Here is a 27,093-nt window from a genome sequence, read left to right as displayed (position 1 = left end):
TTTGACTATAATGTAGGCATAATGGGCTATTTTAGTGCCTTAAACACAATTAATTTTTGTATTATTCCTCACCTCCAGGTATTTTAAAAAAGGGGCTCACTTTAACTTTATTGCTCATTCAGCTTCTCAAAACTTGTAAATGCTTGTTCTCCAACATTAATCATGGATGAGGCGTGCAATGATAAAAAAAAAAAAATGTGAAAAAGGCCAGAAATCAACATAACAGTAGAATTTGTTTATGCATTTAAATGGTTTAATTTTCGCATATTTTATAGTATAAGTGCACTGTACTATAAAATTAAATTACTAATAAAAAAATACAAATCAACTTACGTCTGATATTGTGATTACAGAATTACAGAATAGGTTATATTTCATTTGAACATCTATTTGAGATACGTGGTTTGCTGCTTATACACGCACAGTTTGCAGCTTTAATCGCCTTTTCTGTGATTTCATGACTTAGTTGTAGACATCTTCAAGACTAAAAGACTTTAAACAGCCCTTTAATCACAGAGCAGATAAATAAGTCAAAGCTTGTTCTTGTGTTATAGTTACTTAAATCTAGGCTGTCACACTATATTTCACACACTGGTTGGCCAAAAATATAACATTAGCTCTACTGAACACACACATCTGCAAAAAAACACCCTAAGTCTTCAGTCCAGAAAATAGCTTTTCATATTTCATGGCGCAGCAGTTGATTCTGTTCCCCTCTGGAATTATTATTTCCCCTCGGGTTGCAAGGTCTGTGTAATAAACCCAACCAAATAGTTTATCAAACATTGCCCCAAAGTAGCCTAAATTGTGCCGCATGCAAATACACCAAACACACCTGGATGTAAGGAAAGCAAAAAGGGACAAATCTCTTGCTACACTGCAACATAGTAAAATGATTCTTACACTCCAGTTAATGTTCCGTTATTATTTTTCTTCATCTTGCAGTTGTTCCTTTGTTTTTGTCTTATGTCCGAGTTTTTGCAGTTTAATTTTTCCATTGCAAATTAGTGTAATCTGTCTATGCTGATGTCCAAATGCTGACGTTTCAATATAGAGCAACAATACATTTGAACTAATATTCTATGATTAATCTGTTTACCTTCTTACTGATACAGCGAAATATAGTTCATATAGATCAAACCTACATGAGGAAAACTCAAGGTATTTATCCATGTCTTAAAAAAAAGAGCAGAAATATTTAACTGCTGCTGCACCGGCGGTAATCTAACCTTCAATGCTTAAAGGGGGGGTGAAATGCTATGTCATGCATACTGAGTTTTTTACACTGTTAAAGAGTTGGATTCCCATGCTAAACATGGACAAAGTTTCAAAAATTAAGTTGTACGTTTGAAGGAGTATTTCTGTTCCAAAAATACTCCTTCCGGTTTGTCACAAGTTTCGGAAAGTTTTTTTTGAGTATGGCTCTGTGTGACGTTAGATGGAGCGGAATTTCCTTATATGGGTCCTGAGGCACTTCTGCAGGAAGAGCGTGCGCTCCCGTATAGCAGAGCACTGAGAGCACAACAGACTTCACTGATCAGAGCGAGAGCGTCGCGAAAAGTCACAAAAGAAGTGTGTTTTTGGTTGCCAGGGCAAGACAACCCTGCACAGATTACCAAAAGAGAAACAGCATTAAGGGACCAGTATGGAGTTTATTTTTACAGAGCATCAACGGAGTTGTGCAAGTGTTTGTGTTTGTTCCCTGCATTTCGAAGATGCTTGTTTTACAAACAAGGCCCAGTTTGAAAAATCGGTAAAGACTATCTTTCTCTTATGAATTTAATAAAACTAAAGACTTTTTGGAGTTATGAAGGATGCAGTACTACTCTATAGGTACTCAAGATTAACCGGATATTGAGTGAAAACGAGCATTTCACCCCCCCTTTAACTTAGTTTGCAGGCTACTAAACTAGCCAGTGCAGTGTAGTTCGACTTTAAGCTGCTACTTAGTGCTAGATACATTTTTCCTACACATTCAGAGAGAACTAACTAAACATTGATTTACCATACATCTCAATCGACTGATTCCAGCACTTTTGTCGTTGCTACTCTGTGTGACCGTCCTCCTGTGTTTCACGGACCAGCAGCAGTAGGTGCAGCGCGCGCTCATCTCACGGGTCACCTGACCTGCATGGCCAAACGTCCGCTGAGCAGAAATCAGCTCTCAGTCTCCGTACGACCGTTACTGTGTTAGTAAAAAATGTAAAACTGGCCCTTAATCAGTTGATCAGCTGTCATCATTGATTGACAGCATTTCTCCTTTCTTGTGCTGACGAACTTGACCAACTAGCAGATCTGGGGTGGCCACCTAGAATCGATACTGTAACAGCGCCGTTACTACAGTCATCTGTTCATTCACTCCTTCAGCTGTGGCGTCTGAAAGACAATCAGAGAAATTAAAACAAGTGAAAGAAGCAGGTCATCTTTTTTGTTGACTTCAGAAGATAATCAGTGAATAAAGACTTACATTTTTGCTTTGTTTCTTTGTTTGTTACTCACCAGTGACAGTCACATCGAATCTTTTGAATGTGGTCTGTTCGCTGTTGATGATTTGCAGTTTAAAATGTCCAGAGTCTGTGAATCTGATGTTCGTGATGGTCAGCGATCCAGTCTTCGGGTTCAGATTCAGTCGGTCTCTGAATTGCTTACCATATGTCACCTTTCCTGAATCACATTTAACAACGAGACGGTTTTGAGCTCCAGACGTCCACACTATGAGATCATCCTTCTGAACCGCAGCAGCAGTCTGGAGAAGAGCAGACGCTCCCTCCTTCACTGACATCGACTCCACTTCACGTCACAGCAGCGCAGAAAAAGAGGAATACAGGAAACAAGCCACTGAATTAATTCTGTTTGCATTTTCAATATCTCATACATTTCTTGAGACTTTTGAACCGTAATACTGTAAACTATACAGGGAATCCTCTTGGACCAGCTGTATTATTTAGATAACATAAGTAATAGTCAAATACAAACAACCATTTTAATTAGATTAAAACCACTTATTTTCTCTTAATGAAATACGCTACTTTTGTTACTACAGCTGCGTCATAAAATGTAGTTTTAACTGCAGACTTAAATCGATTAAAGTAGATGTAGCCTTAAGATAAATTAAAATTAAGTAATCGATATTGACAAGTCAGCCTGAATCTCTGACTATCTATGATTCCTGATCATGCCTTTTCTCACTTTCTGAATTATTTCTCCTTAAAATATGCATATTTATTCATGCAGTATTGCAGCTTTAATCTTCTAATTGTATAGGCTTTATTCCCATGACATTGGGAATACGTGGTCCTATACTTGCAAGCGATCTAAAGGAAATGTAATATTTGAGCACTCTGAGAATGTGTGTGTGTGTATGTGTGAATGTGCTTCAGATCCTGGGCTCAGTAGCACACTGGAAGAGATGTGATATACTTACCTTTGACAGAAAGAATGAATCTCTTGTGTTTGGTTTTCATGGTGCTCCCGCTGATGTTTAGTTTATAGAGTCCAGAGTGAATGGTTCTGATGTTACTGATAGTGAGATCTCCAGTTCTTTCATCCAACGTCAATTTGCTCCAGAATCTCCCATCAGCACCCGCAAACGTAGATTTGCTTCTGCTCCCTCCAGTGATTTCAGCAATGCGATTGTTGTCTTCTTCATAGCACCACTCTATCGTTTCATTAGCATTTATTTCAGTGAGGCCAGTGCGTAGAGTTAGAGAATCTCCCTCCTTCACGGTCTCTTCTTTCTCTTCAGCTGGCACAGCTTCACCTAGAAACACAGAACAGAAATGTGTTCATGAGGGTCAAAGTCCCTGTCAGAAGAGTCATTCAGGTCATTCGAATCATTTAAAATCCTGCATTTGATGACCTTTATCGATCAGCAATCGGCTAATTTATTTATTAATGCAGGAGTAGAAGGCAAGTAGCTTGCCAAACTACAGTTTCAGAGGACTGGACTCTAAAATAAATGGATAAATGCGTGACTCAAAATAATTAAAACACAGTTTGGAGGAGATTTAAATCCTATTTAGAGAATATAATACTTACCCACTTGCTTTTTTAATTTAGAGATCCTGTGGCGATAGTGATTCACGAACAAAGCTGCAGCCACAAGCAGCAAAACAGGAACTAAAACACCCAAAATGATTCCTGCTATAGCACCGGAAGAAAGACCTGGATCTGGGACAGCGATAAAGAGAGACAGTCAATGTAATAATCTTAGAGGACTAGTAATACTGTATGCCTAGTCTAGCTCTTTCAGTTCCTCACCATTGACCGAAAGAAGGAATCGCTGTGAGCCCTCACGGCCTCTGATCTGGAGCTCATAGAGTCCAGCGTGTTCACTTCTGCTCTTCTTGATAGTCAGAGATCCGTTCTGATTCAGCTGCAGTTGATCTCTGAATCTCTCGTCAGCATTGTTCAATGAGGTTTCACCTGTTTCACTATCGATTTTAGCGAGGAGGATTCCTTTATCTCCAAACCTCCACAGCATCAGAGCATCTTTGAGTGTTTCAGCATCGATACGTAGAGTGATAGGATCTCCTTCTGTCACTGATACTGACACTGATTTCACTCCATCCATCTCACCAACCACACCTGCAAAACATTAACAAAATGTTTTACACAACACTTCCCATCATGAAAACCAAAATGGTGCAAAATCTGGAAACCCTCACTCAATAACTGCAAACGTGTGACCTGAAATCATGAAACCTGAATAACTATAACCACTATACACTATGTAAACATTTCGGATTGGTCTCTTTTTTTTTTGTCTGTTGTCTGGCTCACAGCTTCAGTGTAGCTGGCCAAGAACACTGTTTATCAAAGTTCAACTACGCCACTGAATTAAATATTAATAAAAATGTAATTGAATCTTTTTATTTTACAGTTCTGACTTGTTCTCAAAATTGTAAAATATAAATTTGTAATTGCATGTTATAAATCCATTATTGAGAGATATAAACAATGGGATAAAAAAAATAGAACTGCAAGATAAAAACTTGCAATTGCGAGAAAAGTCAGAATTGTGCCATATTAACTCACAACTGAAAGAAACTTAGTCAGGTATGAGATATTAACTTAGGATTTAGGATTGCAAAATATAAATTCTCCAATGAGAGAAAAACAAAACTGTGATATTGTGAGATTTAATCTTGAAATTGTGTGAAAAATGTCAGAATTATGAGATCCAAACACGTAATTGTGAAGACAAATTCCGAATTGTGAAATATAAACCTGCGATTGTGCCAAAAAGAGTCAGAATTGTGAAATATAAACTTGCAATTATGCAAAAAAAAGTCAGAATTGTGAAATATAAAAGTATAATTGGATCTCTGAATAGAATGCATAAGCAATGGAAAAAGTTTGGCCCAATGGTGGAAGAGCAGCTGATGTTACAGTGAAAGACTTGAGATACTCACCCATGATAGTCACATCAAATGTCTTCGTCGTAGTCTTTGCTCTAGAGATGGTGAGTTTATACTGTCCCGAGTGTCTGATTCTGGTGTTTGTGATGGTGAGAGATCCTGTCTTTTGATCCACCTGCAATCTGCCACCGATTCCAGCATCATTGGTGACAAAAAATGTGGTCAAGTCATGCTTTCTCTTTATTTGAGATATGAGATAGTCTTTAGGTCCGAACATCCACAGTATTGTATCATCGTTCAGTAGTTCAGAAAGGTTAGTGTGTAGGGTGACTGAATCTCCCTCCATCACAGTCACTGACTCCGATTCATCCGTCTCTGTAGCAGACACACCTGGAAAACAAACACAACCGCTTTAATGACTACACACTAACTTCAGCAAACACATTCAGCTGAAATCACTGTGTAGCTGCTGAAAAGACAAACTGATTATGATATACTCTTCAGATTGTAAAGGGAAAAACTGCGAAAATAAAGACCATACACAACATAGCTAAGCAACGTAACAAGATAAAAGTATTTAAAAATGGAAATGCTGTCATTTGGTTCAGTATTTCATAGTATATGAAATCAAAGTTGCATGTTTTCTTTTATGTTAACCATCACACACACACACAAACAAAACAAAAAAACCTAGGTTCATAACAACTTGGACAACAAAATTTTTATTTTATCCTTAAATTGTTTTCAAAGATTGTAACTTGAAAATAAATATTGTGTCTCAATGCATTGTCAGAGTTTTCATCTTGTAGTATACAGAATTGAATACATAAATGAAAACAACCACAAAACATTAACTTAAACCAATTGTTGACGGTTGCATTAACTGCCCAGACTACAATTTGGTAATATTTTTTCATGTTAGTTACATAAAGTTGTAGATTGGTTTGAGTTGAGTTGGAAATTTTAGATGGACTTTCCCTTGATGACTGCAAGCTTGTAAAACTAGTTCTTCATACAGTCTTAACATATAGTTTATGCAACTGGTATGTGGTCTTCCGTGTAGTTTCAATCGCATCTCGACTATTGAAGACAAAAATACTCTTCAAGTTTATCTCTATTAGATGTGTCACTTCTTCTGTCATAAATAGTCATTGACTAGAGAAATTATACAAACGTGCCTAAACATGACTAACTTAAACATGAAAATGAAAGGAAATCGAGGTCCAAAACTTACCGTGAATGACTAATAAAAACACAAAGATCAACATGTTCCACATGCTGTTGTAGAGCTGTGAAGAAACTGAATGTATTTACGATGATCGATGAGATTTTAATGTTTCTGTCCGGCTGAATCGCTGTCGTCCTTCAGTAGCTCGCACTAGACAAGATCCTAAACTCAAAAGACAGTTTAGAAAAACAATCTTCAACGGAGAGACGTTAAAAGAGATAGGATAAAGACTTGTGAATGTGGATTAAAGAAGAACCAGTATAATTGTAGCCAGTATATAAAAATATATATATGTGTCCTGAAGGCGTGTCGCGATCGAGGCGCAGTTTCGAAAGCCCAATGGTGTCTGCACCTGCCCCTTTCTTCCTCGGGGAGAGAGGAGGAAGTGCGCTTTTCCCCGAGCTCGTTCATTGATTATTATTATTATATTATAGTCCTAAATATGTTCCAGTTTGCGCACTTCCCTGTCAAAGAACTATATTTATCAAATCTCAGATCGCGCACTCATCCGCACTTTCGTGTTTTTCTCAGCTTGTGTTGGTGAGGTTATGGTGCTGAACAAACAAACTACCTGGACTTGACTTTACGGCTAATGGACTGAAAACAAATATAACCTTATGAAAATTAACCATGGTTTTACTACAAATAAAACAAAAAACCATGGTTACTATAGTTAAACCATGGTAACCACAAATTAACTATGGTTTTGCTATATTAACCATAGTTTAACCATGGTATTTGTAGTAAATCTGTGGTTATACAAATGGTAGTCAACACACCAAGAAACCATGGGTTACTACAGTTTTACTATAATAAAACCATGGTTATTTTTCGTAAGGGTAGTTATCCTGTGTCAAGCTTGATTCGTTAGCACTAACCAATTAAATAAACTAGATAAAGTTTAACTAACCCAGCCGGCATTTCAACGTTGATTCAACGTTGAAACAACGTCAGGTACCATGGTTGAATCAACGTTGAAAAACCTTTCGATTTTGCAAATTGGATCAACGTTGAAATCACGACGTTGATTCACCGTTGAAATCGTGACGTTGATGTATGGTTGAAATCACAACGCTGATTCACTGTTGAAATCCCGACGTTGAATCAACGTTGAATAACCTTTCGATTTTGCAAATTGGATCAACGTTGAAATCACGACGTGGATTCACCGTTGAAATCGCGACGCTGTTTCACCGTCTTACCTGCATTATGGGTGAATTAGGGTCGTGCTGCAGCCCTGGGATGAAAGCTGAATGAGGTGTTGATTTTGAAAAGTTAATCAGCGTTGATAACACGACGTTGTTTCCCCGTCGTACCTTGCACCGTGGGTAAATACACCTAGATCCTAGTTGGCATTTAGATCAACAAGGTACATGCAAGGCTAAAAGTCTAATGACTGGCAGCAATGGCTTTACAAACAACTTCAATAAACTACCACATGCTCAAAATTGTCAAACAGCAGTTTAATTTTGGAAACATACTGTATAAAACAGATGAAAATAATCCCACACTTTATTATGCAGAGTATGCATGGAGGTAATGCTAAAAACAGGTAGTAGAACAATCCAAATACAATAATATTTAAAGGTTTTTGTGAAATAATTTGGCACATAAATGCATATTTTTTTTGCAGCACTTACTGACTGAAACCAGTGGATCTTTTATTTTGGTGGAAACCTACAGTTTCTGTCAAAAACATGTTTTAGTAATGTGTCTCATTACAAGAGTTGTGTACATTTGTGCAGTGAAAATGTGTTGAACAGTTCGAGAAGGGAACCTTCCACCAGTTGATTTCTAATGGGAACCCCCCCCGGACTGTGTCTTCTTTACCGTGGGGAATGCAGAATGAGATTTCTACCGCAGGGCACTCTAAAATGTTAGAACCAGCAGCCTTAGTGTATACAGTGTGGTTGTGCTTCGGGTGATCCTTGAAAGTGTCCCAGCGCTAGGTCCTTTCTGACGCCGTCCCCTCCACTCTCTCCCACTTGTGCACTTTCTGTACCGTCCTGTATAAACATTTACATTTAATCATTTAACAGACGCTTTTATCCAAAGCGACTTACAAATGAAACAACAGAAGCAGTCAGGTGTACAAGAGAACAACAACAGTATACAAGTGCCATGACAAGTCTCAGTGAGTCTAGTACAGAACGCATAGCCAGGTTTTTTTTTTTTTTTTTCAATATGAAAGACAAGAAAAGAAGGAAAAGTGCTAGCATTAGTTGGTTAAGTTCTGGTGAAAAAGATGAGTCTTAAGATGTTTCTTGAAAATGAGTAAAGACTCAGCAGTTCGGATTGAGATTGGGAGGTGATTCCACCAGCTGGGCACAGTCCAGGAAAAGATCCGTGAGAGTGATTTTGAACCTCTTTGGGATGGCACCACAAGGCGTCGTTCACTTGCAGAGTGCAAACTTCTGGAGGGCACATAAGATTTAACCAGTTTGTTTAGATATGTTCACAATGTTTGACAATAACTTTGATATTGTGAAATATATTTAACTGAAAACTGAATGCAAAATAAATCACACAATATTTTCACTTTACAGTTCAGTAACAGTGAGGTTGGAAACAAAGTGGACAACACTATTCATTAAGCACTTAATGTATTCAGATGAAAATGTACAATATTAACAAATTATTCACAAGCAGTGTTTTCAGAGCCCCCAGTTACACTGTTTTAAACAGAACACTAACATTACAGTGTAGTAAAACAAGTCAAATCAAATTCAGTACATTTTTATTAAACTAAGCACAATCAAAACCTATCACAAAAGGTCAAAGCATCTCTAGCAGAAGTGACAGTGCAATGTAGCAGAAGAACAATTTCTTACCAATGTTTCAAGAACAAGCTGGATCCTCGATGACTCTACAAGGGGAAAGAAGAAAGAGTTTACTGAAAAGTTCTTAAAAAGCAGGATTTCATATTATACCATTTCTTTAAACCATTGATCTCAAACTCAATTCCTGGAGGGCCACAGCTCTGCACAGTTTGCTCCAACCATAATCAAACACACCTGATTCAGCTAATCAAGGTCTTCAGGATTACTAGAAACTTCCAAGCAGGTGTGATTTGGAGCTGGTTGGAGCTAAACTCTGCAGAGCTGTGGCCCTCCAGGAATTGAGTTTGAGACCACTGCTTTAAACCATTGATTCTCAAACTTTTTATAAGTACCACTTCAGAAAATATTTGTTATTAAATATTAAGTTGCACCATAATGACCAACATTACATTTCAGCAGTGTAGTAGGCCAAACTATTCAGCTACAGGTCTATAGTTAAAAAATGAGGCAGTTTTATTCTAATAAGAAAATTAATTGTCAGACACTTTACCATGGTAAATACAGTTTGAACATTAACACTACAACTGTGCTTACATACACAGGTAAATGAAAAGAAAAAAAAGTTTAAATTAAAATTTAATTTTAAATGTAATTATGTAACAAAAGTTACAAAACTGTACTGTACTTTAACTGTAACATACTTAAATGTGCAAAAAAAAAAAAAACTTACTCAAAGATTAAGTTAAAATGTATTAACATTAATTAGTTTAATTTAGTGATTCACCTGCAAAACAACTAGAGGGGGCCTGACACTTTGAGAACCATGGCTTTAAACAATCCTTTTTTTTTTCTTTTTTCATTTTCATTAATTCATTAAAATTATATTATTTAAATACCGACATTTGCACTTATATGTTGCAGAAAACACTTTGAAACTATTATAAGAATACAAACATATATAACACACCTAATGCATGGGATTCATATCAGGAAAATATGGGAAAATCTCTAAAAGACAGACATTAACACATAACTCACCAGTAACACATTAGGTGAGCATCTAACTTGATCAGCTGTGATAAAGCAATGCAAAAATAGACACACGGGTATTTATTTATCTGCAGGTTACATGTCCTTTTAACTACCCATTTGTAAACTCTGGTAATACTTTACTATTTTCAAAAGATAATAAAGATAAAGTTAGCGATTTTCTTACCTCATTTTGACAGGATGTTTTCAGGACCTCGCAGAACACCTGACCTTTCTTGTGTTCACAGTTTTTGTTCTCCATTGACAGGTCACGACTCAAATTCGCTCAAAATAAATAAAAAATGTACAGGCAAATATGAAATAATTCGGGACCGACCGAGCAGTCAGATATAACGAGCAGCAGCTCACAGTTAGCCGCCTCACTCACAGAAAGACGACAATAACGGTCATATTTTTAAATGTAGAAAAGCGCGAACCGATTCATTGTCCAGTTTCCTGAATGACAGCCAGATTAACCAATCATGATAGAAGTAATAAAATAAAACTACCAATGGGAGTTGTTTCAGTGTGATAAAGCAGCGAAATGTATAGTTTTATTGTTGTTAATGATGATAATATTTAACATATACCTTTAGATTTTAGAATAGGTATCATGACTAAAATATTTTTAAATGCTATTAAAATAATAATTAATTTAAATAATTTAATATAAATAATTTAAAAGCTTGTTAACCTTTTTCTACCATTTAGCATTAAACATTTTTAACATTGTTTCATTAAAACAACTGACCTTATTTCAACCATATTTCAATGTTGAAAGTTGGTCATGTGCTGGAAGTTTTTCAACAGTTCATCTTTAAACGTTGAATCAACGTTGTTTCAACGTTGAAACCACAACTGACCTTATTTCAACCATATTTCAACATTGAAAGTTGGTCATGTGCTGGATGTTTTTCAACCATTCAGCTTTAAACGTTGAATCAACGTTGTTTCAACGTTGAAACCACAACTGACCTTATTTCAACCATATTTCAACGTTGAAGGTCGGTCATGTGCCGGCTGGGAAGTAGCATAATCTACTGTAGCCTACTTTATTGGAGGCATGTGAAAAACCTACAGTAAAAGTTGTTTCTAAATCGTCATCACAATCTCCCCATTGAATATACAGGTGTTGACTAGGCTAAATAATATGCGCATATATGCAAACTTTTGACAAGGCACTGCTTGTGAATGGGGTAAAGAAAATAACTAAAATTTAATACAGAACTTACGCAGATAATGAGAGTCGTTCCTCCTGGCATGAATATTATGCAGGTTAGCTTGTTTTGGTCAATATAGGAGAAATGTAAAGATTTCTTCTAAATTGACCATGACAAGCCAACCTTAATTAAACTAAACTATCTTAGATTTTTGTTGATTCTGAAGAGTTATGGAGGCTATTCCAGTAACACCAAAGTAATTAAAATGATTTTCTTGTGCAAAGTAAAAAAAAAAAAAAAAAATCATTAATATATCATAGAATAGTGCTATCATTTGTAAACCTAAGCTAAAACAGGAGAATACAATGTGTTTCTAATTATGTGAGTTGCAATTATTTTTCATCGCCATTTCAGAATAAAGAGTTAAGAGTTTATGTGGTTCGATGTCCACATGCTTGTTTAAGAAATTACAGTAGCATTTCTATTGTAAAGAAGTGGCCAAACATTAAAGAATTAGAATTAGTATATATATATATATATATATATATATATATATATATATCAATTGTACCGAAGCTTAGCAGTGTTTCTGAGGTGAAAGAAGGCTGTTTTTGTAACATGGGAGTTGCTGTATAATGTAACAATTTATATGGGATTATTGCAAAAGTGGGCACTTCAAAATACCGCAAACAACAAAACATATTCTAACCTTTGAGAATTTTTTTTTTTTTATGTATTTTATAATGTTTCAATAAATACATATTTAAAATATATTTCAGAAAATTTGTGAGTAGTTGGCTGCTTCCAGAAAAATGAATGGGTCTCTATGGGCCTCTGCTGGGTTTTTATGCTCATTACACTATTCTTTCAAAAAGATGATTTCTACAAGTTTTTGTCTCGAACCAGCAGATAGCATAATTCAACATCAAACACCTAGATCAATTCCCAGAAACAACTTAAATCAAATTTAGATAATCTTATTTTTATTTTTTTGCAAAAATGTTATATTTCACATGCAAGCTAATGGTGTGGTTGAGGATTTTTGTGGTAAATAGGTACAAAAGTACTTTATATCTCCCAAAACACAGCTAACAATAGTAATAGTGTGTAATTAGACATTGAAGATTTGTCATCATGTGTTTCTTTTCATTGGTTGTTTCTTCTATATTGTTTTGTAAAAATTGCACTGTTCTTTTTCTTCTATTTATCTTGAGCTGTGCTTTATTTTGTGAATTAATAAGTGACCATTATTACCATTTTCTTTTTTTTTTCTCTGTCTTTTGAAAGAAACTGTACTGTTTTTATTTCGAGATTGATGTGCATTAATTGATTGTTTAATGTTATGGGGTGACTGTAGTTTTATAACTGGAGCTGTGATGATTCTGGTGTGTGTAGGAGTGAGTGTGTTTATGCACAGGTGTAAGGGAACGGTGACTTGCCTTTTTGTGGATTTTATTCCCTGCTATCATGCCTCCTGCACTCTGAATTCAGACGTCTGAGGCTATTCAGATCACTATTCTTGTATTTCTTTATATTGTATAACTACTTAACTGTTTATAATTTGCTCGTCTCCTCTGTGCTTACTTTTAATAAATTTATATTTTCTTTTATATATATACACGTCTCCTGCTTACTCACTGTGAATGAACCTGTGTTGCCTTAAGAGCAAATTTGTATAGTCCCTGGTTAAACTCCAGGGTGCTGTAGACGCTAGGTGTTCAATCTCTTAAACCCTTGGTCTTCTGCCACAACCGCATAAAACTTTATTCAGATTTAGAGTGGATTTTTAATATGGCCAGCCTAAGGCACATGTGCAATAATCATGATGTCTAATCAGCATCTTGATATGCCACACCTGTGAGGTGGATGGATTATCTCGGCAAAGGAGAAGTGCTCACGAACACAGATTTAGACAGATTTGTGAACAATATTTGAGAGAAATAGGCCTTTTGTGTACAAAGAAAAAAAAGATCTTTGAGTTAGTCTCATGAAAAATTGGGGCAAAAACAAAAGTGTTGTGTTCATAATTTTGTTCAGTGTAATAAAAAGCAATATGGTGGTGTGGCGGCTTAACTTCTGTGATATCATGACCAATCCAGTTCTGTTACAGATCAATGTGGTGTAAACTTATAATAATGTATTACTACTGTCATGTGGACTTAACAGACACATGCACACAGTGGCCATAAAGTCCTCAAGACACTTGAGATTTTAGCCACAGGGTTTGTTTAATACGAGGTTCAGATACTCATTCCTTCTTACAAGAGAAGCAAATAATGATCAGTTGCAAAGCTAAATGACAGTATTTCTTCGATTTGTGTTTTCTGAAAACAACATGTGGAAGAAAAACATCAGTGAAAAATAAAAATAAATAAAATAAATCCGTTGCACTTAATTAGCACCTCTTCAGCTTCGTGAACAAAAACAGTTGGTAAAAAAAACTTTTACTTTCCCTTGATGAAAGAGACAGGAAACTACAAATGATGCATATGCATTATAAGACATTTGAACATAATATGAACCTCGCAAGAAAGCACAATGATATAATGTATATCGTGAAGCAAAATTATCCACAATAATAATACAACTTTTTGACATTGTTCTTTTGAGAGGAATTCCATCCTGTTGATTAAACCTCACAGTTGAATCTGCAGGTTTTGAATATAAGGATAAACTTTTTAAATGGCTGCCCACTGCTCCGGGTGTGTGTTCACAGTGTGTGTGTTCACTGCTCTGTGTGTGTGCACTTTGGATGGGTTAAATGCAGAGCACAAATTCTGAGTATGGGTCACCATACTTGGCTGAATGTCACTTCACTTTATTCGCTGTGAAACTTTATATATTTCTTTATATATTACTTTATATATACATAACTTCTCATTCAATTCAATTCAATTCAAGTTTATTTGTATAGCGCTTTTTACAAAACAAATCGTTACAAAGCAACTTTACAGAAAATTATGTTTCTACAATATTTAGTAGTAGCTAGTAGTTTGTGCACATTTGACAGGATTTTAGAAAAACTAAAAAAAATTAATAATAATAATAATACAAGACGTAGTCAGCTAGACGATGAACTATCAATATTATTAATTAAGTTATTATATGATTAAGTCACACATTTAGGAATAATTGTTAGTTCTGTTTGTTGATTCAGGGTTTGCATCATCTGGGGTCCTCTGAGGGTCAGCATCATCTCTTCTCAGGTGTTCTGGATCCAGACTGGAGCTTGTGTAAATCCTAGTTACCACGGGATGTGAATCCCGTGGCAAAACATAGAAACAAAATACAGACATCATTAGCATAGCTGCTGATCCAACAAAGTAAAATTAGTTTAACCCAAGCTAATGAATAAAAATGCACCTTTGATCAGATGCAACTACACTCACAATTAAAAAGATACATTATTCGAATGCTTGGCGAAAGAGATGTGTTTTTAATCTAGATTTAAACAAAGAGAGTGTGTCTGAACCCCGAACATTATCAGGAAGGCTATTCCAGAGTTTGGGAGCCAAATGTGAGAAGGCTCTACCTCCTTTAGTGGACTTTGCTATCCTAGGAACTACCAAAAGTCCAGTGTTTTGTGACCTTAGGGTGCGTGATGGGTTGTAACGTGGTAGAAGGCTAGTTAGGTACGCTGGAGCTAAACCATTTAGGGCCTTATAGGCAAGTAATGATAATTTGTAACTGATGCGGAACTTAATAGGTAGCCAGTGCAGAGACTGTAAAATTGGGGTAATATGATCATATTTTCTTGACCTCGTAAGGACTCTAGCTGCTGCATTTTGGACTACCTGTAGCTTGTTTATTGACGAAGCAGGACAACCACCTAGAAGTGCATTACAATAGTCCAGTCTAGAGGTCATGAATGCATGAACTAGCTTTTCTGCATCAGAAACAGATAACATGTTTCGTAGCTTGGCAATGTTTCTAAGATGGAAGAATGCAGTTTTTGTAACATTGGAAATATGATTTTCAAAAGACAAATTGCTGTCTAATATAACACCCAGATTTCTGACTGTAGAGGAAGTAACAGTACATCCGTCTAGTTGCAGATTGTAATCTACAAGATTCTGTGTAGTGTTTTTTGGTCCAATAATTAATATCTCCGTCTTATCCGAATTTAATTGGAGAAAATTATTTGTCATCCAATCTTTTACATTTTTAACACACTCTGTTAGCTTAGATAATTGGGAAGTTTCATCTGGTCTCGTTGATATATATAGCTGAGTATCATCAGCATAACAGTGGAAGCTAATTCCGTATTTTCTAATAATATTACCAAGGGGCAACATGTATATTGAAAATAGAAGGGGACCTAGGACGGATCCTTGTGGCACTCCATATTTTACTGATGATAAATGAGATGACTCCCCATTTAAGTACACAAAATGGTAGCGATCGGACAGGTAGGATCTAAACCATCTTAGAGCCTGCCCTTGAATACCTGTATAGTTTTGTAATCGATCTATGAGTATGTCATGATCTATGGTGTCGAACGCAGCACTAAGATCAAGTAAGACTAGAAATGAGATGCAGCCTTGGTCTGACGCAAGGAGCAGGTCATTTGTAATTTTAACAAGTGCAGTTTCTGTGCTATGGTGGGGCCTAAAACCTGACTGAAATTCTTCATACAGATCATTTTTATGCAGGAAGGTGCTCAATTGAGCAGACACAACTTTTTCTAAAATTTTAGACATAAATGGAAGATTTGAAATAGGCCTATAATTTGCCAGTACACTAGGATCTAGTTTTGGTTTCTTAATAAGAGGCTTGATAACCGCCAGCTTGAATGGTTTTGGGACGTGTCCTAAAGATAACGACGAGTTAATGATATTGAGAAGCGGTTCTTCGGCTACAGGTAACAGCTCTTTCAGTAATTTAGTGGGTACAGGATCTAATAAACATGTTGTTGGTTTAGATACAGTGATAAGTTTATTTAGCTCCTCCTGTCCTATGGTTGTAAAGCACTGCAGTTTATGTTTGGGTGCGATGGATGAAACTGAAGTGTTAGATGCTGTAGAATCTACATTCGCTATTGTATTTCTAATGTTATCTATTTTATCAGTGAAGAAATTCATAAAGTCATTACTATTTAACGTTGGTGGAATATTTGAATCAGGTGGCGTCTGGTAATTTGTTAACTTAGCCACTGTGCTAAATAAAAACCTTGGATTGTTTTGGTTATTTTCTATGAGTTTGTGTATATGCTCTGCCCTAGCAGTTTTTAGAGCCTGTCTATAGCTGGACATACTGTTTTTCCATGCAATTCTAAAAACTTCTAAGTTAGTTTTTCTCCATTTGCGTTCAAGACTACGAGTTACTTTCTTGAGAGAGTGAGTATTACTGTTATACCATGGTACAGTACGTTTTTCTCTAACTTTTTTCAATTTGATTGGGGCAACAGCTTCTAATGTATTAGAGAAAATAGTGCCTATGTTGTCAGTAATTTTGTCTAATTCATGTGTATTTTTGGGTACAAATAGCAGTTGAGATAGATCAGGCAGGTTATTTGCGAATCTGTCTTTGGTGGCTGGAACAATAGTTCTGCCCAGACGGTATCGCTGCGACATATAGTTAATATCAGTTATACGCAGCATGCACGATACGAGGAAATGGTCTGTAATATCATCACTTTGAGGTACAAGATCTATAGCAGTAAGATCGATGCCATGCGATATAATTAAATCTAGTGTATGATTAAAACGATGAGTGGGCCCGGTGACATTTTGCTTGACTCCAAAGGAGTTTATTAGGTCAGTAAACGCAAGTCCTAATGTATCGTTTGTATTATCAACGTGAATATTAAAATCTCCCATGATTAGCGCCTTATCAACTGTAACTAGAAGGTCTGAGAGGAAATCTGCAAATTCTTTTAGGAATTCTGTATACGGCCCTGGTGGTCTATACACAGTAGCCAGAGCAAGAGATACATTAGATTTCTTTTGCATGTCTGACAGAGTAACATTTAGCATTAGTATTTCAAAAGAGTTAAACCTGTATCCTGTTTTCTGGGTAACATTGAGAATATCACTATATATTGTTGCAACACCCCCCAGTCTGACGGGGCTCATGTTTATAACAGTAGTTTGGTGGAGTAGACTCATTTAGACCAAAATAATCATTTGGTTTTAGCCAGGTTTCAGTCAAGCAGAGTAAATCAAAACTATTATCTGTGATCATTTCATTTACAATAACTGCTTTTGGTGTGAGTGATCTAATATTTATGAGCCCAAACTTTAAAAATTGTTTTTGTTCATTTACTTTACATTTTTCTGGTTTAATTACGATAAGATTTTTTCTAGATCCTACATTATATTTATATTTATATTTTGACCTCACTATTCGGGGAACAGACACAGTCTTAATAGGTTTTACAGCACAAGTACTTTTATCATTTAAGCGGGTGGAACAAAACTCATCATAATGGTTATTTGAGAATTGACTTACTAGTCACATGGAGCGAAGTGTCCTGGAGATGTTGTCAGAGAGAAGCTCCGCTCCGACTCGACTGGGGTGTAATCCATCAGCGCGAAACAGCCTAGGACGCTCCCAGAAAAGATTCCAGTTATTAACAAATAGCAGTTTCTGTTCTTTACACCATGACAAAAAAAGTCTACTGAACCTTTCGTGTCCTCGTCGATACGTGGGCAGTGGTCCTGACACGACGATCGTCGCCGCGGGCGTCGTGCTGCGAACCGTCTCGATCAGGCTCCTGAAGTCCCTCTTCAGCGTCTCCGTCTGCCGCAGCGTGGTGTCGTTAACCCCGGCGTGAAGCACGACCGCTCTCGGGCTCTCGTCGTCCTTCAGGATCGCGGGTATCTGCGCAGAAACATCGAGAACACGAGCACCAGGCAAACAATGAGTGTGCACTTTACCTTCGGCTAACGTAGCACTTACGTGTCGGACGATGGAGTCTCCGATGATCACAGCGTCGCGTCCTGTCTCGCGGAGGGGAGCGAAGCGGTTCTGGATGGAGATCTCGAAGGCAGGAGGGGGAGATGTCGTCGCCCGGGACCCGGCTCGCATCCTCCGCTGTGGACGCACCCAGGGTCCGTGGTGTCCCGGCGTCGCAGTGAAGGACATCTGGGAAGATCGCGTCCTGGGTGCACCGGGCCTGCGCAGAGAAACACACGGAGTAGACGTGGTGGGACTGTTAACAGCACGCTGTATACTTACCCCGGACTTGTGAGCGTCAGCCCGGGATGATTCCAGCGCGGCTCTCCGCTCTCTCAGCTCGGCCTGCCTCTGTTCCAGGTCGCGAATCTGCTTCTCTCATGTCTGGTTAGGACAGCTTTCTCATCAACATCAGATCTGAAAGTGCTGGATCTGAAGATGATCTAGTCACTGTAATGATTTCACAATGATTTCACTGTGTAGATTAGATGAATCAGTGAAATGAAATCCCCTCATTCAGTGCAGTGATACGGTTTCTCTCCAGTGTGGATCCTCTCGAAGACATCCCAACCTGCAAAAAGTCATTTCAGGGAGGTATCCCGAAGACCCCCCCCCCCCCCCCCCCCCCAAAAAAAGGAAGGAAATACATCTCAGCTGTAGTCACCTTCTCAGTGAGACTTTGCCTATCTGAATGGGAGAACTTCCCTGCGCTTAGCCTCCCTAGCATGTTGTGGTCCCTAAAAGATATAGCATAAAATATTATTTCTATAAGCTATAGGCCTATGTAATTATTTGTTAATTATGTTTAAATATGTAGATTACTTTTACTATTTATATAATCTGCTTATACAATTTATGTAAACTGCTTTTATTTATTTTCTATTGCAACTTTAAACAGGTCTCAAGAGTTTGTTGTTTTCATGTAGCCTTGGCAACTAGCCTGAATAATATGCAGATGAAATTAAACTTGTCAACTCACCTCAACATGCCTTTTGCAATCATTTAACCTGCCATGGGCAATGCTTGAGCAAGACTGTCATTATGTTTTACATATATAAGACAGGGGTACACTTTCGTGTAGTCTGCCGTAAAATGTGTCTTGTACTTTTTTTTTTTTTTGGCACTTTCCCTCTGTCATGGTGCTCCTGTTTCTAGAGAGACATAACTGATTAATTTTGTTCGGGAGAAGAGATAAAAGCCCGCCCACACTGACAATTGATTGGTTGATTTGCAGAAACCGGCCAATCAGGATGCTCTCTGTCTGACATGCGCTTCGCTCACACGCACATTAGCACACACACGCAAGGTCTCTCGCTCCCTCTCCCTCTCTGCCGTGCGCGCGCTACACGGTTTGAAACACAGTATCTGTTTCGCATGCGCACTTTTGCTCGCTCGGTCTAGATTCTGGGAGATTTTAACTAATTTGCGGGTCTCAGGGAGCCGCTTTCAATATGCGGGAGACTCCCGGAACTTCCGGGAGACTTGGGATGTCTGCTCTCGTGTATTTTCAGGTTTCCTAACACCCTGAATCTCTTGTCACAGTGTGAACACTTATAAGGTTTCTCTCCAGTGTGAATCCTCTCATGTGTTTTCAGGTCTCCTGACCGACTGAATCTCTTGTCACAGTGTGAACACTTATAAGGTTTCTCTCCAGTGTGAATCCTCTTGTGTATTTTCAGACTTCCTGCATGAGTGAATCTTTTGTCACAGTGTGAACACTTATAAGGTTTCTCTCTAGTGTGAATCCTCTCGTGTATTTTCAGGTCTCCTGGCCAGCTGAATCTCTTGTCACAGTGTGAACACTTATAAGGTTTCTCTCCAGTGTGAATCGTCTCGTGCAGTTTTAAACTGTATGCCGAAGTAAAAGTCTTTTCACACTCAAAGCACATGTACTCTCTCACACCAGTATGTGTTTTCTGATGTACTTTTAAATATTGTAAACGTGAAAAACTCTTTTCACATAATTGACATGAATGAGGCTTCTCCTTTGAATGAACTTTCAAGTGTTTCTTCAGGTCAGGAGCTCTCAAAAATGTTTTGCCGCATTGATCACAAGCAAACAGTTTCTCTCCAGTGTGGATGTTCATGTGTACATTAAGGCTTGATGATCGTGTAAAACTCTTCCCGCATTTATCACAAGCAAATGGTTTCTCTCCAGTATGAACTCTCATATGTCTGGAAAGGCTCCCTTTTTTTGTGAAACCCTTCCCGCACTGATCACATGTGTACGGTCTTTCGCCAGTGTGGATTCTTTCGTGTGTTTTCAGGTCTCCTGAATGATTTAATCTCATGTCACAGTGTGAACACTTGTACCGTTTCTTACCAGTGTGAATCCTCTCATGCGTTTTCAGAATTGATAAAAAACTGAATCTCTTGTCACAGTGTGAACACTTGTAAGGTTTTCCTCCAGTGTGGATCCTCTCATGCCGTTTTAAACAGTTTGCTGTTGTAAAAGTCTTTTTACACTCGAAGCACATGTACTCTTTAACATCAGCATGCATTTTCTGATGTTTTTTAAAATAGCTCAGTGATGAAAAACTGTTTCCACACAATTCACATGAATGTGGTTTCTCCTTTTTATGAAGTTTCTGATGCTTCTTTAGGGCTAAAGCACAAACAAACATTTTACCACATTGATTACAAGGGAACGGTTTCTCTCCAGTGTGGATCCTCTCGTGTATTTTCATGTCTCTTGACTGACTGAATCTCTTGTCACAGTGTGAACACTTGTACAGTTTTTCTCCAGTGTGAACTCTCATATGAACATCAAGACCATATTTGTTTCTGAGACTCTTTCCACACTGAGTGCAGGTGAAAGATTTCTTGTCTCTTTTCTTTAAATCTTTCTGCTTGGTCTGAGGGCAACTCAAAAGTTTTTTTCTAGTTTTGGCATGATTTTTCTCTTCAACATCACTTGATTCTTCACTCTTTTGGTTCTCTTCAATCAGCTCTGAAATAAATAAAAAATAAATTAAAAAATTGTCAAACCTGATGTGAAGTAGATAGTTGCGATGCAGAATGTAGATAATCCTGATGTATTTTTTATAAACTTAAAATTACTATCCATTGTTAACCATTGTTCATTGTTCAGGGGCCTGTTTCACAAATGAGGTTAAGAGAAAACTCTGAGTATGTTAACCCTGAAATGAGGGAAACTCTAGGTTTTCTGTTTCAGAATGGGAGGTTTGTCAAACCCGAGAAAGCAAGATAAGTCAAGCCTGAGTTTCTGAAAGAGAGGTAACTTATACTCAGAGTCAGTTACCATGGTAACTTACACTGTGAACCTAACCTGGTCAGGAGCAGGTTTTCTTCGACAAACCCAGAGTTTCTTTCGGTCTCCTCCCCCTTTTTAAAAACTTCATTGATTACCGCTGGAAAAATGCTCTTCTTACTAATTGTTTTTTCTTCTTTCTTCTTCTGTTCTTCTTCTTGTAGGCACTAATGTTTTGGGCAGAGAAAACTAGCTTGTAACGTGATTGATTGTATTAGAGTCTGGCTTTTGCTGACATTAGAATTTATTTTCAATAAAAATGAACAAAATGTTCTAAAAGTGGAAGTTAAGTGCCTAACGAGTGTTTAATAATGATACAGCTATTTATAATTGTAATAAATGTAATCATTTACAATCTGTTATTATTGGATCCTGTTAATGTATAACAATAGTGAGGTGCAAATGTATCTGCCAGTATAAAGTATAACTAGCATCTAATTATTATTTACACTTGGCCTGTTGCAAAGAACTGCTACTTTTACATGGTAAATAGAATATATCACGATTTTCACTGTACATTTTTTCTGTAAATAGCATCTAGAGCTACTTGCACTTAGCCTACTGTAAACAGGATCTATCGCAAAGAAAGTATGTTAAATAAACTTAGTGAAAATTGCCACTGCCGTATTTTTCTTACTCTATTGGCATATCATTTGTAAAATAAGAAAAATGCATATATATATATGAATATACCATAAAATGATTAGCTATTAGTTCATTAATCTGCAAACGGCTTTTTGGTGGGAGCTGATGCCATGGTGAATCGTAATATCGGCGCTTCATTGATAATGGCTTTTTATAGTTGTGGTGCACGCGCTTAACTCAGAGTCAGTCAATTTAGAGTTGATTAAACCAGCTCATTTCAGCTGTTCTGTAACCGAAAACTCAAGAGTTTCCCATCTCAGGGTAAGTCAACTCAGAGTTCAAGTTTAAACTCAGAGTTGGTTGAACCTCAGTGAAACGGGCCCCAGATTCACTACCCTTTCGTTATGTTCTGGATGAAAACATCCACTCAATTGAACTGTTGTAAAAATGTATCTAAAAATGTATATAAAAAAAGTAATTTTTTTCCATGAATCTATTAATCAACCTCAGTCCTGATCAAAACTACCAAATTTTAAAAATCCAAGATTTTATCTCTTTAATTGCCAAGTTCATGAATTTCACTGATTTGAGAAAAAAAAACTTATTTTTTACTTTTTATTACAGTCTAAGGCAGTTCAAAGATTTGTAACAACATTGGCTTTGATGCATTTTTAGTTTTTGTGCAGCATTAGATTTACAATTTTTCCCCCATTACAACGAATTCTTTTGATTGCAAAGCCATGACACCATAAAATAATGCATTCTTTATGGTTGGTGGTTTTCCCTTTTGGGAAGAAAAAAGCTTAGATTCTGACTTGTATATGAAGCTACATGGAGTATAACAGCATATCATATTGTGTGTGTGTGTGTGTGTGTGAGAGAGAGACCTTTGACCTTACCTTGATGTATTTGAGGAAAATCTAAATGTACACCTCAGCTCTCAGAACAACATGGAGTAAACAAAAGTGTATTTATGCACCTGCTGCCTTTTAATGGTGGTGATAAGTATAGACTAAACAAAAGCATAGTATGTGGATTTAAACACTTGCATGCCATCCTGCTGGTCATTTGATGGTGAGAAGAGCAGCAAGCAACACGAGAAAGGGCTTGACTTATACCAAAGTTTTAGAGATGATTATGCAGCTTGAACCCTCCAGTGAGCTGCAGTTTATTTGAAGTTGGTATTGCATTTTGTTTCATAATAAATTATGTTCTTATATCTGATGCAAAGTAGATTTTTTTACAGAAAAATCAAAAAGTGTCACTTTACCATCAAGAAAAGACCAGCACTTCACACATAAGCCATCTCTGCTCCTCACCATCAAAAGGCAGCAGGTGCATAAATACACTTACTTTGTTATTGTTTACTCTATGTAGTACTAAGAGTGGAGGTGCATATTTGGATTTTTTCAGATACATTAAGGTAAGTGCACAAAGGTCTCTCTCACACCCTCTCTTTCTCTCTCTCTCACACACACACAACCACACACACACAATATAATATGCTGTTATACTCAGGGCTGGCGCAAGCTCAAATGCCGCTCTAGGCGGAGTGCGATCGTGCCGCTCCCACCTCACATTCACAATCAGGGATCCTTAAGATGCATGTAAACAATTTTATTTATTTTTTTATCTATGAAATTATACTAAAATAAAAACGTGCAAGCATGTTTTCAGAGGGTTTTTTTTCATTCTGCAAAAAGGTGAAAAAGGTAGGCTACACAATCCAACAGCTGCATATAATTTCTGTTTTATAGGCTAATAGATAGTGTACAGAATAAAACGTAACATATGCACACAACTTTTTAGCTCACAAAACTGGAGGTTTCGATTTTTTCTTGGCTGATACACACATTCACACATCTAATTTCGGAAGCGTGCGCGTCGGGCTTTCGCAGCAGCAAACGCTTTGATTGCATCCTCGAGTTTAACTTGTACTTCTGAGATAATTTTTATCAGTTTAAGCTTTGAGAAACTGCGTTCTCCAGATCTCACAGTGACGGGGAGAGTGAGAAACACTCTCAATGCTACAAAAACATTTGGAAATTAGTTTTCCATCCCTTTTTCACAGATGAATTTAAGCGCATCCAGTGGTTTAGATGCAGCAACCAGGCGTCTGCCAAAAGCAGTCAGCTCTTCAAACAATTCATGCCCATCAACATCCCGCCAGTCTCCATGCGTCAGGGCCTTTTCTAGTCGTAAGCAATCCTAAAGAACTATTGTATTCTCCTTTTCTTTGAGAGATGCAATGTCATATAAAATCCAAATACGCGCCCATTGTCTCTAAGCAGCGAAAAGCGCTCTTCCACAGAGGCGATTACTCATGACCAGATAATTTTATTCGTTTTGACATTTTTTAATATACATTAAAGTATTTTGCATGCATATTGACCTACTAAGGGCGCTGCCGGGCGGGAATTTTAAGTTTTTTTATTTAGCCTATAGCTACTAAAAAATTCTGTTGAAGTGCGATAATTGTAACCTAATGTGAAACAAACAAATAAATTAATAATTCTCTCTCTTTCTCTCTCCCTCTCCCCCTCTCTCTCTCCCTCTCTCTTGCCGCCCTGGCTGAGCCTAGTTCGCCTATAGGCACGCGCCGGCCCTGGTTATACTCCCTATAATTCCATATACAAGCCAGAAACTAAGCCTTTTGTAGCACAGGCCTATCTAAAGGGTTAATGATCCCACCTAGTGATCAACTGTAAAAAGAACAAATGTTACCTTTTCCCAACAGGGAAAACCACCAACAATCAAGAATCTTTCACACACACAAACACTATAATTTGCTGTTATACTCCATATTACTCCATATACAAGCCAGAAACTAAGCCTTTTGTAGCACAGGCCTATCTAAAGGGTTAATGGTCCCACCTAGTGATCAACTGTAAAAATATTTTTTTTTACCTTTTGCAAAAATGGAAATCCACAAACAATCAAGAATGCATGATTTTATGGTGTCATGGCTTGGGGGAGAAAATATTGAATTCTAATTTTGCACAAAAACTAACAATGCATCAAAGCCAATGTTGTTACAAATCTTTGACATGCCCAAGACTGTGATAAAAGGTTAAAAAAAATATCCAGTCCACAATCACTTTTTTATTGAAAATGTCATTTTGTGTTTTTTTTTTTTTTTTTTTTTTAAATCAGTGACATCATTAATGAACTTGGTAATTAAAGAGTTAAAATATTGGATTTCTTTTTAACATTTGGTAGTTTTGATCAGGACTGAGGTTGATTAATAGATTTCTGCTAAAAAAAATGGAAAAAAAATATTTATCTGATACATTTTTACAGCAGTTTAATTTAGTGGATGTTTTAATCCACAAAATAAACCAAAAGGATAGTGAATTTGCCCACAGTGTTTGACCATTTTCATTTCCCAAAATATGTGTCAAAATAAGATTTGTCACCAAAAATCATTCCATTTGCTCAAACACAGAGAAAGTTGTGGCCAAAATAAGAATCAACTTGACCCCCTAGTGAACAACGCATAAGGGTTAAAACATTATAGGCACAGATCCCATGTTTCTATAGGGAGAACTAATACATTTGTTTGCAGGGGTAAGCAATTGTTCATGTCACATCAAAGAAAATCTAAATCTGCTTGAAGCTTTATAACAAACCATCAGCCTCATTAATGAAGAATCAATAATAATCACCAACCTGTTTGTTCTTGAGTATGTTCAGTGTGCTTTGGATCTCCCATCTTCTCTCTGTCCTCTTTAATAAACTCACTCTTTGCAAGTTTCACCTCTTTCTGATGATTTGATGCTCCTGTAAACTAATGGGAATATCGCAGCATTTATTACTGAATTGCTGAAAGTGCGATTTGCTGTGAGAGTAGATTCACCGAATGTGAATGTTACAGTTTAACTGAAAGTGATTGTAATGTTATATAAACAGAAAGAGTACCACAAACCAAATTTGTAATGCTTTTTATGTTTTACAACATTGATAACGAGAATTAAGAATAAACAGCAACCTCTTTCTTCTTCTTCAGTTTCTTCATGCTTGAGTCTGAAGGGTTCTGGATCACTCGTGTTCTCTCTGTACTCTTCAGTAAACTCTATCTTTACAGGTTTCTGTTATTACTGCTGCTTCGAATGCTTTCATTCAATCAATGATCTAAAATGCTTTTGTCTCAAATCTTTAGTTTTGAAGCAGTAGTTCGGAGCGCGTCTCTTCTTTTCTTCTTGTTCTTTTTCTTTGTTGGTTTTAATGGCGGTTGGCATGCAACTTCAAGGTGCATCACCGACACCTGCTGGTTAGGAGCGTGGATTAAGCTTTCAAAAACCTTTTACTAAGACTTCCTAAACACTTTTTTCTTTTGGTACTGTTTTAAATGTTACGGGTTTTTTTTTTTTTATTCTCATAAAAGCACACTGTAAAGGTGGTTGCTGAAGGATTGCGTGGAACAGATTTGGGGGTAAAGCGTTTTATATTATCTAATTACTTTTCCTGGTAACGCAGTAAAGTAATGAGTTACATTTTAAATGTATGTAAGTGTATTACAATTACTTATGTCAATAAAATTACGTAACTTTTGTAACAAATGCAGTGTTAATAATCTTGAAGAAAAAAAGTGTTTTGCGCGTTATAGGCCCTTTAATAAATCAATGCGAGCTAAAACACAGACGAGTAGACGCAATTAAAGATTGTATTTAAATTCATATGAATCATATTTAAAAATGTTGCACTTTAAACATTTTAGTATGGCATTATAGTTTGGGAAAATTTCATCAAGTGAATGTACAAGTTTATGGCACAGTAACACTAA

At 37.0% G+C, this 27,093-nt stretch overlaps 3 protein-coding genes across 5 annotated transcripts in view; all 3 read right to left on the bottom strand.

Moving 5' to 3' along the window:
• Positions 1-26,423, bottom strand: part of LOC127952582 (zinc finger protein 678-like) — a 33,806-nt gene extending 7,383 nt beyond the window's left edge. Inside the window, exon 1 of the mRNA XM_052551218.1 lies at positions 26,299-26,423. The gene's annotated coding sequence lies outside the window, so the exon portion shown is untranslated. The remainder of the gene's footprint in view (positions 1-26,298) is intronic.
• LOC127952546 (uncharacterized) lies at positions 54-11,415 on the bottom strand. The gene is made up of 11 exons (XM_052551159.1): positions 10,585-11,415; positions 10,407-10,441; positions 9,420-9,454; positions 7,791-9,002; positions 6,595-6,750; positions 5,415-5,750; positions 4,261-4,587; positions 4,039-4,170; positions 3,425-3,760; positions 2,500-2,790; positions 54-2,376 (listed from the first exon to the last, which is right to left on the bottom strand). Exons 5-11 carry the CDS (start codon positions 6,635-6,637, stop codon positions 2,309-2,311), a joined length of 1,533 nt encoding a protein of 510 aa, XP_052407119.1. The 5' UTR covers positions 6,638-6,750; positions 7,791-9,002; positions 9,420-9,454; positions 10,407-10,441; positions 10,585-11,415; the 3' UTR covers positions 54-2,308.
• Positions 14,443-26,447, bottom strand: LOC127952533 (zinc finger protein 271). 3 transcript variants are annotated; one of them, XM_052551061.1, is made up of 5 exons: positions 26,299-26,447; positions 25,980-26,097; positions 19,119-21,404; positions 18,008-19,025; positions 14,443-14,797 (listed from the first exon to the last, which is right to left on the bottom strand). In XM_052551061.1, exons 1-3 carry the CDS (start codon positions 26,323-26,325, stop codon positions 19,873-19,875), a joined length of 1,677 nt encoding a protein of 558 aa, XP_052407021.1. In that variant the 5' UTR covers positions 26,326-26,447; the 3' UTR covers positions 14,443-14,797; positions 18,008-19,025; positions 19,119-19,872. The 3 variants fall into 3 exon arrangements, with proteins under 3 accessions (XP_052407021.1, XP_052407019.1, XP_052407022.1); XM_052551059.1 differs by having other exon boundaries at positions 14,443-19,025; XM_052551062.1 differs by lacking the exons at positions 14,443-14,797; positions 18,008-19,025 and having other exon boundaries at positions 19,081-19,191; positions 19,434-21,404.
• Positions 26,448-27,093: the final 646 nt, after the last annotated feature.

Source organism: Carassius gibelio, chromosome B3 (assembly GCF_023724105.1).
Source record: "Carassius gibelio isolate Cgi1373 ecotype wild population from Czech Republic chromosome B3, carGib1.2-hapl.c, whole genome shotgun sequence".
Taxonomy (NCBI): Eukaryota; Metazoa; Chordata; class Actinopteri; order Cypriniformes; family Cyprinidae; genus Carassius; species Carassius gibelio.
The sequence above is the reverse complement of the archived record's forward strand: the minus strand, read 5'-3'. Positions and strand labels throughout refer to the sequence as shown.